The 16,646-nt window shown below is 54.5% G+C and overlaps 1 protein-coding gene across 1 annotated transcript; it reads left to right on the top strand.

Moving 5' to 3' along the window:
* The first annotated feature begins 3,391 nt into the window (after window positions 1–3,391).
* SNAI1 (snail family transcriptional repressor 1) lies at window positions 3,392–9,330 on the top strand. The gene is made up of 3 exons (XM_024559162.3): window positions 3,392–3,536; window positions 4,237–4,764; window positions 8,368–9,330. Exons 1-3 carry the CDS (start codon window positions 3,455–3,457, stop codon window positions 8,550–8,552), a joined length of 795 nt encoding a protein of 264 aa, XP_024414930.1. The 5' UTR covers window positions 3,392–3,454; the 3' UTR covers window positions 8,553–9,330.
* Window positions 9,331–16,646: the final 7,316 nt, after the last annotated feature.

The following is a 16,646-nucleotide window of genomic DNA, read 5'->3' as shown; positions in this document are numbered from 1 at the left end:
ACCCATCTGTGTCTGTACATGGCTATTACAATATTATTGACTCTATTCCCTATGCTGTACTACACTTTTTATTGACCGTATTCCCTATGATGTAAATCCCCATGACTGTTTTTATAACTGGCTATTTGTACTTCTTAATCCCTTTCACCTTTTTTGCCCATCCCCCACCCCTTTTATCTGCAAACATCAATTCTTTGTTAGCTACGAGCTTCTGTTTTGTTCGTTTATTTTGTATTTTTAGATTTCATAAGTGAAATCATATGGTATTTCTCTCTTTCTGTCTGACTTATTTCACTTAGCATAATACCCTCTAGGACCGTGCATGTTGCGAATAGCAAGGTTTCATTCTTTTTTATGGCTGAGTAATATTCCATTGTATATACGTACCTCCTCCTCTTTATCCATTTGTCCCTCCACGGACACCTAGGTTGCTTCTATATCTTGGCTATTGTAAATAATGCTGCAGTGAACAGAAAGGGGTCATATATCTTTTCAAACTAGTGTTTTCAGTTTCTTCAGATAAATACAAGAAATGGAATTGCTGAGTCAAGTGGTGGTTCTATTTTTAAATTTTTTAAAATTTCTTTGCGGAACCTCCCTACTGTTTTCTGTAGTAGCCGCACCAATTTACAACCCCACTGGCCGCGCATCAGGGGTCCCTTTCATCCACATCCTCCCCAACACTTATTGTTTGTAAAATTATGCTTTTGAGATTTATCCCTGTTGCTACATGGGGTGGTAGATTTATTTTTCCAACTTATTGATTTTAGAAAGCCAGAGAGAGAGAGAAACGTCAACCCATGGTTGGCCCAACCATTCATGCATTCACCGGTCGACCCTTGTAAGTGCCCTGACCGGGGATTGAACGAAAAACCTTGGCATAGTGGGGCGATGCTCTAACCACTGAACTGCCCAGCCAGGGCAGGTAGCTCATTGTTATTGCCATGTAGTATTCCATTATTGTACTGTATCATGATTTATTAACCCATTCTACTGCTGACAAACATTCAGGCTGTTTCCAGTTTTTTGCTATTAGGAACAAGGGTGCAAGGAATGGTCTCTTGTCTCTTCTGGGTTTAGGGCTGGGCATCAGTTCTCAACTTCAGCCGCTCATGAGAATCCCCTGGGGAGCTTTTAAAAACTCTTAATACCAGAGGCCCCCTCCCTATCAGATGGATTAAATCAAGATGTCTGTGAGGGTGGGGCCCAGGGATATAGTTGGCTTGGGAGAATTCTGGGAAGTCACCTGTTCCTAGATCACACCAGTTTTCCGAAGTGGCGTGCCCATTGACACCCCCCCCCCCCCCCCCCCCCGCCGCAGGCAACAAAGGTCCTGCTGTCCTCACATCCTCATCAACACTTGATACTGACCACATTTTAACTTTCTGTCCTCTGATGGGTGTGAAATCCTATCTCACTGTGGTTTTAATTTGCATTCCTCTCATAACTAATGAGGCTGAGCAGTTGGTGACATTGATGCTGAAACGGAGCCTGCGAGGGAGCCAGCTAGGTGAAGGTCTGGGTGAAGAGAGATGCAGGGAGCAGGGAGCAGGGCAGGTGCCAAGGTCATGTGCTGGCCTAGGGCTGGGAGGTGAGGAACAGAAAGAAGTGGGTGGGGAATCACTATGCATGGGGAGGGGGAAGGGGAGGAGGGCTCCAGACAAGGTCAGCAGAGGTGAGATCAGGGTGGAGGGCTGTGGTGAGGATTTTGGCTTTTACCCGGGGTGAGACGGGAGAATGGGAGGGTCTGAGCGGAGGGACTCGGCTTTTACCAACTCTGGCTCCACATGGATGGAGAATCATGATGGGAACTAGGTAGACATAGGAGAGAAATGTGTTCTTTGTAATGCCTGTGTATAGCCTGTCTCCCTCATCCTGCCCTGGACTCACCCACTAGAACCAGGGTGAGGACGCTCATTTTGTTGGAAGCTGTTTTATCCCCAGCACCTACTGACCCAGACGATGGTCTCTGCCTTCATTCTAGGTGGTGAGTGGAGGGACTACAGGTTTTCATGGTCCTTGATTCACAGGTGGAACCAAGTTAGACCCCAATCCCTACCCCGGGCCTGGCATGGCCCAGTCTGGAATCAGTGGGCTCACAGAAGAGCTAGGGGTGAGCGTCCACTGTCCCTTCCCTGGGTCCACCCCCCATTGGATCAATCAGTCCCCCCACAACCCCGCCCCCCGCCGTGGAGCCCAGTGTTAGGTCCTTTAGATACCAGGATTGACGATCCCCAGACAGGTGAGAAGACCCCTCTGGGCACCACACTTCCCTGCTACTTTCTCCCACCTGCCAGAGTGATCTGTCTCAATGAGACTCCAACAGGTCCTCCACAGCTGAAAATCCTTCCTTGGCTCCCCAGTGTCCTTGGGGCAAAGTCCAAACTCCTCTACACCCTGGAGGCCCAGAAGATCTGACCCCTCCCGGCCGGCCTACCCCACCCCCATCCCTGGGAACCGCTCTCGCTCTCGAGGGCTCTGCAGTAGTTACTGATTCTTACCTCGGGCCTGTCCCCTCAGTATTTCTGCATTTCTTCTGAGAAGTTGCCCTGCCCCCCCTGTCAGGTGACCTGCCTCTTCTTGACTGACACAGCGCCCTGTGGCTTCCCCCTATTCCCCATCAAAGCGCACTTTCGTTTGCATTGTAATTGTCTGTTTACTTCGTCTGTCTCCCCTACCGGCTGGTGAGCTAGCTAGCCTTCGGTAGAGACCTCGAGTGTTTTATTCAGGGCTGAGTCCACAGCTCCGACACCAGTGCCTGGCCCATGGTGGGCGCTCAGTAAACACTGGCTAAGTGAAGGAACGAATACATTTTGCTAGCTTTGCGAGAAAGCTGTGGTATCTCACGCTGGAGCAGCCACGTGAAGATGCCCATCTCCTCGCATCCTCCCCGGTAAAGTGTTTGTTCCTCGTCTATCCCACGCTCTTTGAGAAGCGCCGGTCGGGCAGAGGAAATTTCCGCCCCCTCCGCAAGCCCGAGGAGGAGGCGGTTTCGGAATGTCAGGTGCCCAGACCCTAGTGCGCGCGGCACCAGGGGGCGCCAGAGGCGGGCCACCGTGCGGCGCTGAGCTGGCCGGTGCGTGGGATCCCTAAGGGGGTCCGGCCTTGCCTGGGGTTCCCGACGTCCGGCACCCCGCCTGCCCCTCCTCTGCCCAGCAGCTCGCCGCCGGGCGGTCAGTACAGCGCCCACAGCCGGACGTTGGAGCTGCCCCCGCCCGGCTCCCAGCGCCACGCGGCGCGAGCCCCGCCAGCCCCTCGCGCACCTGCTTGGGGCGTGGCCTCCGGGAAATCGCTCCTTGATTGGCGCAGAGGTGACAAAGGCCACGCCCTCTATGGCTGGCGTACTTAAGGAGTTGGCGGATCCGCTCTGCTCAAATCGCTGCGGCTCGGCCTCGCGGGAGAGGGTCCTTGCGACGCCAGCACGGCTCCGAGACCCCGGCTTGCTTCGGCCACCATGCCGCGCTCTTTCCTTGTCAGGAAGTCTGCCTGCTCCCGCCGGAGGCCCAACTACAGCGAACTGCACGACTCTTCTCCAGGTGAGTGGATGTGGCCCCCGGGGGTGGGGGTTTGGGGGAGACAAGCGAAAGGGATCCTTTAGCGGAGCGGACATGGGGAGAAGGGCAAGGGACCAAAAACGAGTCAAAGGCCTCGGCACGGGGAAATGGGAGGAGGGGTACGAGGAACCCGCGGCAGGTGGATCGGGCGGTTGGGGGAGGGCTTTTAGAGGGCGACGGTCTTGTTTTGAGGGCAGTTCTCAGCCGCCCAGAGGCGGGAGAACCCTGCGAGTGAGAAATGAGAGCGGGGTGCTTCTTTGGGAGAGACACGGGTTAGGCGCTGGGAAGAGTCTGGAGTCCCGAGGATTCGGGGGTTGGGGGTAGGAGAAGAGATGTGTATGGGGAGGGGCAGTGGGACACGGGGGGTGCCTCAGACTTGGGGTGATTGGGGGCTGGGATCTTGCCCTAGGCTGGGGACTTGGGGAATTCCGAGGAGTGACCTCCTCGAGTTGGAGCTGGAAAGAGGGGGTCCTTCCTGTGAGCTCTGGAGGCTGAGGTGGAAGAACCAGGACCTGGGTGAGGAGGCAGCTCCGGGAGGGCTGGAACCTATCTGTCCGAGGCTTTGATTTATCTAATAAGTACTGAGTGTCAGCCCCATTCAGGCCTTGGCCCCCACCAGGCTAGCGTTTGTTGACTGACTGATCTAACACCTGACCTTGCCTTTCTCCCGGTCTCTCCTCAGAGTTTACCTTCCAGCAGCCCTATGACCAGGCCCACCTGCTGGCGGCTATCCCGCCTCCTGAGGTCCTCAACCCCACAGCCTCACTGCCCACGCTCATCTGGGACTCTCTCCTGGCGCCCCAGGCCCAGCCAATTGGCTGGGCCTCCCTTCTGCCCCAGGAGATCCCCAAGGCTGTAGAGCTGACCTCCCTGTCAGATGAGGACAGTGGAAAAGGCTCCCAGCCCCCCAGCCCACCCTCACCAGCACCTTCCTCCTTTTCTTCCACCTCAGCCTCTTCCCTGGAGGCTGAAGGTTATGCTGCCTTCCCAGGCTTGGGCCCATTGCCCAAGCAGCTGTCTGGGCTCTCAGGGGCCAAGGACCCCCAGTCCCGCAAGGCCTTCAACTGCAAATACTGCAACAAGGAATACATCAGCCTGGGCGCCCTCAAGATGCACATTCGGAGCCACACGCTGCCCTGCGTCTGTGGCACCTGCGGGAAGGCCTTCTCCAGGCCCTGGCTGCTCCAAGGCCACGTCCGGACCCACACCGGTGAGTGCCCCCGCGGACTGGCTGCCCCCTCACTGTCCCCACTGCCTTCTTCACCAGCTCTTGTGAGACTGGGCTTACTGTCACTTTCAGATGGTAGAAACTGAGTCTTCTGTGTTGTAGCTCAGCAGTTCAGGGGCCTGGCCCTCTGAAATGTAAGCGCCTCTGCAATCTCAGTTTCTTAGCCAAATGGATTGGCGCTGGATATGGGGAAGGTGCAACCAGCACCTTGCTGTTGGAGCCAGGTGTGAAGGGGCCCTCCCTGCCCCACCCTCCCCCAGCCCACCCCCACTTCAGCCAGGCAGGATGTTGTTAGAGACCCCCCACCTGGCTCTGAATGCTGCTTTGAGAACTTCCCTCAATCCAACCTTGGGCTGATACTCCACTCCTAGCCTCAGTTTCCTCATCTGTAAATTGAACATGAGATACCTTTGGCCAGGGGGTTTCTGTGTGGGTTAAATGAAAGAAAGAATACAGAAAGCACTGGGTTGCGCTTGGTACAGGATCAGCATGCACAAAAATGGTCGTTGGTATTGGTTCTGCTTCCCTGCTGTGTGACCTTTAACAGGTGATTTAACTTCTCTGAACCCCAGGATCATGACTGAATAGACACATAAGGTAGCTTATGGTAGTGTTTCACAGGGTGGCTATCCTCAGTTATCATGATGGTCTCAGGTCTGCTCTCCCCACCCCCACGTTGAAGGAGATAAACTCAATCCTGTCATGCAGACCCGGGAACACCTTAGCTGGCAGAAAACAGGTTATGTCTTGGTGTTTTAGAAACAGAATACTAGGCCCTGACTGGGTAGCTCAGTTTGTTGGAGCATCATCCCAAAGCGTCAGGGTTGATGTTTGGGGCTGCTTTCTATTTTTTATTTAAAAATCTTGTTTATTTTTTTAGAGAAAGAGAGAAACCTTTGTTACTCCACTTACCTATGCATTCATTGGTTGACTCTTTCATGTTCTCTGACCCAGGATCAAACCCACCGCCTTGGGTGCGTCGGGACAACGCTTCAACCAACTGAGCTACCCAGCCAGGGCTTGGGGCTGCTTTTTAAGAGAGTGACTGTTGAGGGAGAAGGTTCAAGGGTCATATTATCAGCTTTGGGGTCAAGCTGTCCAGTTGGAGACTGAGTTCTGGCATTTCCTGGCCCAGGGGCTGACCTCTGAGCCACGGGGGTCAGGGGTGGTTTGTGAGTAACGCATTTTGCAGGCATTATTGGAGTCGCTGATACTCCTGCAAAGTGGCCCGGCACCCTCCCCAGCTTGCACACTATTGCTGCCTGTTTCTCTTACTTGGTGCACAAATGGCGCTGATTTTAACATGTAAAAATCCAACTGTCTGGCCTCTGTGCGGTCCTGGGTGCCTGCCCAGCTGATGGGGTTCCATTTGGGCCGGGGGGTTGAAACCCTGGGGTGCCCCCTGGCCCTCCTTCCCTCTCCTCTCATGGGACATTATTTTAATGTAAAGGCATGGCTCGGACACAAAAAGCTCGTTGAAATTCACCATTGCCATCCTCAGTGACACCCATTGTGTGCCTTAATGGTGGCCCCAGTGGGTGGGGGCTGGCTGGGTGGAGCAGGTGCATAGGGCAGCGGTGCCCAGCACCTGTTCCGGGCCGCAGCTGCTGGCCCACAGCATGTCAGGCCCCGTTAATCCCGGGAGTATCGCATGTACAGTGCCCCCCTCGGTGGCCTTTGTCCCTGCCGGCCTGGTGCCGATTTCACACTCGCCAGGAGCACCATAAAGGCGTCTGGGGGTGGGGGTTCAGTGCTGGGTGGAGGTCTGTGCCTCCCGCTTGCGCGCAAACCTCCACCCCATCACATCCTACAAGGCCTCCTCCCCCGCTGTGCAGGCTCATGTCTACCGCGTAATATGCAGGTGGCGTTCAGTGAGCACTGCTGCGTGGGCCTCAGTGCCCGGGGTTCCCTTCACCTTTGTTAACGCAGGGACTCCACCGCCCTCCAGCCTTCAGCGCAAGGTGCCATAATCCCCACCTTGCAGATGAGGAAGCTCAGGCACAGAGAAGTTACTTTCCTAAGTCACAATGTATAATGCTGGAGCCCAGGGCTCCTTCCCCTCGCCAAGGCGATCAGAGGGCGCTGGCTCTCTGTGCCCCGGGAGTACAGACCTCCATCCCATTCCCCAGGTCTGCTCACAGTAGCGCTTTGTTCACGAGGCAGTGCGTGAATGAGGGAGAACTTCACTTGGACCTTGTAGAAGGCAATCGTCAAACACTTCAGGCCTGGTATGCAGAGGGTGTTCAATAAGGACAGAGCAAATGACATCCCTTTTCCACTCCTCAGGCTAGGGAGTCCCCGACTGCCTTAGGAGACTGAGCCTGTGGATGGGTGGCTCCACACTCAGCCCCAGGCACTGGACTGCAGGATCCTCCTTCCCAGTGCCCAGCACAGCGCCCCAGGCACCCCGCAGGCTCCTGCGACTCATTCATTCCCGGCTGCCTGGAATTCCAGCTGAGGGATTTAACCAGAGGGCCAGGGTCCAGGGGCCTAGCAGTGGAAGGGTAGGAGAACGGTGTTCTATAACAATATTCCATGTTATAAAGGAGTGCCTAGCGCATAGTGGGAGCTTGATAAGTATTTGGTAAATGAGTTACTATTCTGATTTTTCATTTGGGAAGTGCTGCACCCCTGAGAAAAAACAAAGCAAAACATGTCATCAGTGTTTTTGGGCTATGAACTATGTCCTCTTGGTTGGGGCAGGAATTATGAGAAGTTGGTGAACAATGCAATAATCTGATGGTGATTGACAGGTTAGGTTTCTCTGAGGTCTTAAAAAAACCTTACTCTTTGTATAAGCACTTATCGAGCACTTACTGTGTACCCAGCCCTGGGCTTAAGACTTTCAAAAAACGGTCTTGGCCAAAAACAAACAAAACTGTCTTGGCCAGGCAGGTGGCATGAGGGTCACAGGTGGGGAGGGGGTTTAAACAAGTCCTGAGGGGAAAGGTTTCTGAGGCCTCTTGGGAGGCCCAGCACCTGGGCTGGAGGCTTGGAATGGGTTTCGGGGGAGGCCATTGCCCTCCTGGGACTCAGGCTGATTGAGGAGCAGACAGGAGACTTGAAATTAGCGAGTGTGATCAGCTTCCATTTGGCCCAGAGCAGTGGCCCAGCTTGCTGGGGAGGGGGGTAGCCTGGAGAAGGCCTTTAAGTCCCCTCTTAGGCCCCTCTTATCCCCAGATGAAGCGAATTCAGGAGTGATGATAAGGAGCCCCCACTACAGCCTCCTCAATGGAGAGGCGGCCTCCGTAGTGGTAAAAATCAAGGCCCCTGGAGGCAGTTTGGCTCCTCCTGGGCAGCCCTGCTTAATGTCTCTGTGCCTCGGAGTCACCACCTCTAAACTGAGGCAAAGTGCGGATTGAGGGAGAAGTGTAAAGTACTTTGATTGGCCCGAGCTCCCGATTGAAAACCAGGCCTTTGGACACTGGGCACGGCCTGGCTTTTCTGGGTCACGGGGCTCCTGGGTCACAGGGGTGAGGAGGGCTCTGAAGCCTGGGGGTGGAGGAGCAGGGATTTCAGTAAATGTCAGCTGTCGTCCCAAGCAACTGAGCAGTCTCCTGATGGCCTCCTGCTTCCTCTCCCCAGGGGAGAAGCCCTTCTCCTGCTCCCACTGCAGCCGTGCCTTCGCCGACCGCTCCAACCTGCGGGCCCACCTGCAGACCCACTCCGACGTCAAGAAGTACCAGTGCAAGACCTGTTCCCGCACCTTCTCCCGCATGTCCCTGCTCCACAAGCACCAAGAGTCTGGCTGCTCAGGGGGCCCCCGCTGACCCCTGAGGCTCCTTCCACCTCTCTAGACCCACCCCCTGCAGTGGCCTCCCCCCAGCTCTGGAAGGAAGGACCCCCGCATCCTTCTCACCACCATGGAATTCCCTTCCGAGCCCCCCTGTTGGCTGCATTGGCCCCACAGACACTGAGGACCACTTTCCAGTTGTGTTTGCTCTGGGGCCTCAGTTGGCTCTGCGGACGGCTGCTGGGAGGGCGGCCCCTCTGGCAGCAACTGCTCCCAGCATTCTGGAGTGGGCCTTTCTGTGTGGGCTTGTGTATCCAAACTGTTTGGATATGGCTGCTTTGAGCTACAGGACAAAAGCCAACAGACTGATAGGAGGCTCCCACCCCACTCAGGGGACCTCGCTCCTTCCCACCCCAGAAACCCTCAGGCCACCTCTCCAGGAGGTGCGAGTAACTGCAATAACCCACCCCCAGGGGCACCCACGGGCCTGCGGGACCGTCTAGACCCCAGGGTGCCCCTGGGCCTGGGCAGCTATTTCAGCCTCCAGTTTGTCCTGGTGGCACCTGTTTCACGGGCAATTTAACAGTGTCTCAAAAGGGAATGTGAGTAATTGCCATCACTTGTCGGGGGCCCAAGTAGGGTGCTTCGGCCTAACCAATGTGTCTCCCAGAACTATTTTCAGGGCCCCGACAGGTGGGCCCAGGAGGAAGATGTTTACATTTTTTAAAGGTACACTGGTATTTATATCGCAAGCAACATTTTGTACTAAGGAAACGTTTTGTATAGTTATATGTACAGTTTATTGATATTCAATAAAGCGGTTAATTTATATATAAGAAAGGCTTGGTTTTCTAGGGGAATGGGTATTTCAAAGGGCCTTTGGGCGGGGGGGAGGGGCAGGGCTTCTTGGAACTCCGATGTTCCTGACACAGCTTTAAATCACGTCCTCTCAAACATGTGACTTTGGACTCCTGGGTGTGCCAGTCAGGGACCTTGTTTGTGCAAATGGGTTTTCCTCTGAGCCCCGTGTCCTGTGTGATGTGGAGGCTGGGAAACACCTGTAGCCGGCTGGATGGTGAGGGTGTGAGTGCAAGTTCCTGCACTCTGCATGTGGCCCTGCCCTTCTGTCATTGTCCCCTTTTCAGGGTGACCAGGCCCACAGGCTGAGAAGCTGGCTGTCTGGGTCTCATTAGCTGGCCAGGCTGGGGGCTCTGCCCAGCCCTGCAGGACTTGGGGAGAGGGGTTGGCCGCTTCTCCCAGCCAGCCAGTGGGATGCCATGAGCAAGAAGGGGGCAGAGGACGTCCTTCCTGTTTCCAAGGGCTCTGGGCCCCGCTCTGGCCTCCCTGTTGGACCCACACCTCCGTCTGGCTGCTGGGTACCAAATGGCCTTTGATGCAAGGAAATTGTCTGGCTGGAGCCAGGAGGGTGAGAAGCCAGGCCAAAGGGTAGGGGTCATTCAGCTTCCTGTTCCAGGACAGGACAGGACGGGGAAGACAGTCAGCTTGCGTCCTGGGCCAGGATAATTCACTCCTGGCTGGCGGGCTGGCGTGGTGACCTCACCTCTGGGGCCCTCCTGGGGCCAGGAGAAAATGAGTGTCCTCTTTGAGCACAAAAGGTGCCGAAGGTGCCAGTTTCCTGCGGGGAGCTGAGCAGGCGTGCAGGCGTCCCGGGGCCCAGAGCCCGGAGTCAGGCTGGGGGTGGGGGGAGCTTCATGTTCCAAAGGAGAGATGATTCTTTCTTCTAAACAGGAAATGGTGACCCGCAGGCCGGGAGCAGCCCTTAATGACTTGCAGCTTTCCTCCCGAAAGAAAAAAAAAAAAAGTTTTCTAACAATCGCCAAATTGTAGCCGGCCTCCCTGAAGGGAAGTTAGAGAGTTGGGGGAAAGTTAGAGAGTTGGGGGGGACGCAGGGGCTCGGCACCAATTTGCTGAAGGCCTACTGTGTCCCAGGTCCCCAGGCTGCCATTCACAGCCACCCCACGGTAGGTGCTGACATTGATGGTGAATGAATAAATGACTTTATTCAGAGGGATGGGCCTGGTGGAACTCCCCGGCCAGCATTTAAAACTGGGTCTATTCCGCGAGCCAGGTATGCCTGGCTCACACCCCTGACTCTCAGGGTGCCCAGAGCAAAGCTCTCCTGGACCCCCAGTTACTGCCTCTATAAAATGGGGTGATGACAGTGCCTTCCTCTGGCTTTGATGAGCTCGGTTTGTGCCAGGTCCTGTTCTAGGCCCTGGGGTTACAGCCGTGGACAGATGGACGGTCCCTGCTCTCACGGAACTGACCTGACGTCCTAGCTGGGAGACAGAAAACAAGCTGAATGATTAAATAAACAAGCCGCTTTCTTACGGTGACGGTGCCAAGATGGAATTAAAGCAAGCACGTGCTGGAGAGCCATGGGTGGGGCTCCCTCTGATAAGGCAGGCTCCACATCAACGCTGGAGAGCCAGAGCCCCGGGAAGGGCTGACATTCCAGCGCAAGCCTGAAGGAGGAGAAAGTTCCAGTCAGGGCAGGGTGCTGCAAGTGCAAAGGCTGAGGCTGGAAGAGCTGCCCCCCATCCGGAGAAAGACTGGGGGCCTGCAAGCTGGGGAGGCCGGGTGGGGTCAGTGAGGCCACCAGATCCTGCAGAGCCTGTGTGGTCAGTCGGCTGGGATCCTAGTGCAGCCCAGAAGGTAGCCGCTGGGGCTTTGAAGTGTGGAGAGCTAAGACCCGCTTCCCTCCCATACAGACTCCCTGGCCCCTGGTGGAGGATGGAGTTGGGGGGCGGGGGAGGAGAGGACCGGGCTAGGGGCCCAGCTGGCCTGGCCCTGGCACGGTGGATTCTTGGGGAAGACTGGATGTGAGAAGCATTGTGGCAGGTAGGCCAGCAGTATTGTGCTGCGCACACCTGACTGCTGGCAGGTGAGTTATTTGATCATTAAAGGGGATGTTGGGCCCCCTGGGTCAGGGCTGGGTGGAGATGGGGCTAAAAAGAGTGAGGATCGAACAGCCCAACTTGTCATGGAACCACCACACTGCTAAGTGAAAAAGTAAAATAAAATAACATGCAGGACATGCTGCTTTTGTGGGAAGAAGGGTGGAAATGAGCATGATATTCATTCTTATTTATATTCACCTATGGAGACTCTAGAAGGATTTATAATAATCTAATGAAAGCATTCTGGCGGGGGGGGTTGTTGCAGGAGATGGAATGGGGTGGACGGTGACCGGGGGAGGAAGCAGGGAGACAGTGTCTTAGATTTGTTTAAAAGCTTTTGATTTTGAAATGATTTCAACGGGGCAGAGCAGCTATAAGAAAAGCACGATAACCTGGAATCGTTCATTCAGATTCTTTAGTATGTTAACATTTTATCAAGTCTGCCCTTTCTCAGACACACACGCAGGTTTTCAGTTTCTCAGAACCGTCGGAGAGTGTGCATTGGTTAAGGTCAAGGACGTTCTCTAACACCATAGTGTGGGGCGATCAAAATCTGGAGACTTAGCGTTGGTGCAATGCTGTGCTCTAGCCCACGGTCACGACCAGCTTTCCCCGCCGTCCCGGCGATGCCCTCCAAAGCCCGCTGGAGGGTGGGGGTGGGGAGAGACCGAGGATCACAGGTTGCATTTTCTTGTCCTGCCTCTTCTATTCTGGGACAACTCCTTTCTTGGAATGTTGCAACTTTGACATTTTTGAGGCATTTCAGGCCAGCTATTTTGTAGGGTGCTCCCCAAATCAGACTTTCTGGATGCTTCCTCAAGATTAAATTCGGGTCGTGCCCTTTGGCAGGATCCCGGAAACGGTACGCGGGTCAGCACGAGGTAGCAGGAGGCACAAGAGGTCAGTTTGAACCATAACTGCTGACATAGACTTGGATCCCTTGGTGAAGGTGGTGTCTGCCAGGTTTCTCCTGGAGAGAGTTCCCCTTTTACCCATTTTGTGCTTAATCCGTATCTTGTGGGGAGACATTCCGAGACCATGTGAATAGCCTGTTGCTCCTCAAACTTCCACCCACGTTGGTTCAGTCCTCACTGGTGATTTTTTGCCTGAATCAGTTATTACTATGGTGGCTGCCAAATGGGGGTTTTCTAGTTCCATCATTCCTTCTCTTTACTGGTTGGCTTTCTGCTGTAGGGAAGAGCTGTCCCCCTCTGCCTGGGGGGCAGCTCAGAGCTGGGGGGTGGGGGGAGTTGGGAGAGGTGGGACAGGGAGCCCAAGGGCCTGGTGAGGCCATGAGACCCTCCCCTGGGCTTTTCTTTCAAACGAGTGCAGAAAATAAATTGGCTGTAAAGCTGATCGCCATGCGATCAATGTCCAGGCAGGCAGGTCTGGGGCCAGGGCCACTTCTGGTTTCTCACTCATTAGTCACCTGGCAGCTACGCACGGGTGTCCCTCGAGTTGGGATGGGTAGGCAGGGATTGGGATCCTCCTTGCTCCTTTTTGCTTTCAAATTGTCAACGCCACACATTTTGGGAATTTATTTAATTTTCATTTAAAAACGTGAAGAGATTAGACGTGAGGTTCCAGTGCGTGTGATGAGCACACGCTGTCACGATGTCTTCGCTGTCCCCGCACGAGGCTGTGAATACCCTTTTAGATGACGTGTAGATTAACGCGCAGGTGGCTCTAATCTCGCGCACAGGAAAAGCCGGAGTCCTCACCTTGGCCCGCAGGTGCCTGCAGAACTGGCCCCATCACCACCACCGCTTTCCCTCCCCCACCCCCTCACTCCCTGCAGCCACAAGGGCCCTTCTGCCACCTCAGGGCCTTTACACTCACAGTTCTGCCAGGAAGAAGGGCCCCCCAGAGAGCCACTTGGTCAGCTCCCCCGCCCCCCAAACCTTTGTGTTCCAGCGCCCTCCGTTGTTGTTCTCCACAACACTTGGCACCATCGACAAACCACATCCATCACTGTTCCCAGTCTCTCTGTTGACTCCCTCTCCCACCAGAATGTCAGCCTCACACAGGTGGCAATTTTGGCTGCTTTAGTCACTGCCGGGTCCCTGGTGCCTCATGTCTCAAACGCAGGAGGCACATACTCAGTGGGACTTCGCTGAGTGGATGATGAATGCAGGTATGTGTGACCCCAGGAAACACAGCGTGATCACCACGCCGAGGGAGCACTTGCTACGCGTCAGGCGCCGTGCTGACCCCACACGTAGATTAGCTCCTGAAACCTTCACAACCGACTCCAGAAAGAGGAGACCGAGACACAGAGAGGTTGAATAACTTGCCGAGGGCCACACAGCAAGTAAGTGACAGGTCTGGGATTTGAACCCTGAGTTCTTTCATTTATTTTTTAAATTATTGATTGATTGATTTCAGAGGGACAGAGAGAGAAAATCATCAATTTGTTGCCGCACTTATGTGTGCATTCATTGGTTGTTTCTTCTGGTTCTTGTTTGTGCCCTGACTGGGGATTGAAACCGCAATCTTGGCAGATGGGGACAATGTTCCTACCAAGTGCACTGCTGGGGCCCTGGCCAGCTGCGGGTTTTTTTTTTTTTTTTAAGATTTTGTGTATTTCTTTTCAGAGAGAGGGGGAGGGAGAAAGAAGGGGAGAGAAACATCGAGGTGAGAGAGAAATATCAATCAGCTGCCCCTCGTCAGCGCCCCAACCGGGGACCGTACCTGCAGCTCAGGCACGTGCCCTGACCAGGAATCAAACTGGTGACCTTTCTTTTTGCAGGACGATGCCCAACCCACGGAGCCACATTGGCTGGGTTCTCCCTGGGATTTTTTATTACTGGTGTCATTTTGTCCTTTCTACCTTTGGGATGAGTGTAATGAGAACTCTTAAATTGAAGTACAACAAAGCCTGTGTCTTTACCACACTTGCTTGCCTAGAACCTCTCCTGGAGAGGGCCCTGTTCTCTCTGCTCACCAGGTTCTTAAGGGTCCCCCACACCCTTCCCCAGCCAGGTAGGAGGCTGAAGGCGTGTAGAGATATGGGGGTGGGGGCTGGACCCAGGCCGTCCCTAGGTGGGGCGGAGCTAGCCTTCGGGGTCCCTGCAGACCAGGGGGTGCTTCAAGACCAGGAGCTCCCTGACAAGACTTGCCTCCCCACCCTGGGCCTGGACCCACTCTGGGCGATCCCAGTTGGGTGATATGTAGCTGGATTTTTTCAATCTCTGCCCCTATCTGCACACAGCCTTCTTCTGCATCCTTTCTTCTTCTTATAAGGACCCCAGTGATTGGATTAGGCCCCACCCTAACCTCACTTGATAACCTCGACAGAGACCCTATTTCCAAATAAGGTCATATGCACATGTTCTGGAAGTTGGGGCTTGAACATATCTTTTCAAGGGGACGCAATTTGATCCACTACAGGTGGCTACAGCCCAGGGTGCTGCCAGTGTTTCTCGGGTGTGGAATGCACCTGGGAGATTTTTATTATTCACCTGTCAAACCCTGCGGGAGAGGCAGGAAGCAGCCTGGAGAGGGGCCTCAGCAGGAGGAGGGGGAGTTGAATTTTGCCCCTGTTGTTCCTGGAACAGAGAGGGCCAAAGGCAAAAGCCAGCCTGACCCCTGATCTCGGAAGGTGTAGGGTGAGCATGCTCCCGGATGGGTGGGAGCAGCTGAGGTGGGAAGTGGTCAGCTAGGATTAGGAGCAGGGTCATGCAGGCCTGAGGGGGGATTTTGGATTTATCCTGAGGGCCCTGGGGAGCCGTGGGAGGGTTTGAGCAGGGGAGGGACATGAGTGGATTTGTCCTTTGGGAAGATCCTTTGGGCAGCTGGGGGGGGGGGGTCGGGGGCAGGGCAAGGCCAGTGGCAAGGAGCAGAGCGAAGAAGGGTAGAGTCAGAGATATTTGGGAAGTTTGGCAACTCGTGGATGTGATGAGTGAGGGAGGGGGCCAGGGTGATACCTTATCTGGATTTTTCAGCAACTGAGGGAAATAAGGACCAGTGAGGCAAAACGCCATCCATTGGGCAAATATTAATCACAACCATAATATGAACAGTAAACGTTTCCTGAGGGCTCACTACCCAGTTTTGCCCGGATCTAATCTGATTTAATCTTCACAGCAACCCTGGGCAATGTGAAGGGGGTCCCATGGTGGGAGTTAAGGGCTGGGTTCTGGAGCCAGACACTTGGGCTCACGCATCTCCTCCATTCCCTACCTGCTGTGTGACATACAGCAAGTGGCTCAACCTGTCTGTGTCCATTTCTTCATCGGAAGAATAGCCCCTCCTTTCCAGGGTTGTTGTGCAGAGTGAATAGGTGAATACTTACAAATTGCTTGACCTCGGGCCTGGCACAGAGGAAAGCCTCAGTAAACACCGGCTATTATTATGCACGTTTTCCAAATAGGGGAACTCCAGGCTCCAGAAGGGTAGAGAACTGGACCCAAGCCACACAGAGGGTAACCCTACTGTTTGGGGCCCTTTGTGTCTCTTCACCCTTATGGAAGTCTGGGGGCCTGCTGACTCCCAGGGTCCAGGATCTGTTCCTCCTGGAGCCTTGAGAGATACGGGGTGACCAGGTCACAGGAGGGGAGCTGGGAGATTCCCTATGACGTCTGGTGTCCACCTTCCCTCTGTGGGTACAAGCTTAAAGGGCCTCGGGGGAGGGCAGCCAATGCTTCCAAACCCAATTCCATTTAGCTGGTGCTATGACCTGAAGTGACACTTTCGTGGGGGGCCAAAAAGGCAGAAACAGGGAGAAGTGAACCCCACATGTTACTCTGCGGGGGGTGCGGTGCTTGGGGCGGAAGTCCCACAAAGAAATCTCATGTTACCCCCAGGAAAATGCCCGGGGCTGGTCAGGGGCTTTTGCAAAGACACTTGTCCTTCTTTTGTGGGTCTGAGAGCCACCCAATGCCTCACTCCTTGACCCTGGATGAGTCCCTGCCCTCTCTAGGCCTCACTTGACAGATCAGTAAACCGTGTTCAACCTCCAACCCAATCATAAAATAAAAAGCACATTAACATCCCCCCTCCCCCAGCACTTCTCAGAAGAGCAGAATGCCGTAAACAACCTCCGTGCCCAGCGTGAGGGGATTGGACGTGTTCGCTGGCGTCCTCGCCTGGTCTGAGCGCTATGTGGCTATAACAAATGTCTGTGCAGCCTTTCAACCTGTATTGTGTGTGCAGCGCACAAATGCAGGAGGAAAAATGCCTGGCGCACGACAAGCACTCCAAATATTTCT

The sequence above is a fragment of the Desmodus rotundus genome, chromosome 6, assembly GCF_022682495.2.
Source record: "Desmodus rotundus isolate HL8 chromosome 6, HLdesRot8A.1, whole genome shotgun sequence".
Taxonomy (NCBI): Eukaryota; Metazoa; Chordata; class Mammalia; order Chiroptera; family Phyllostomidae; genus Desmodus; species Desmodus rotundus.
Note: the sequence above shows the minus strand (reverse complement) of the source record. Positions and strands in the feature narration are given on the sequence as shown.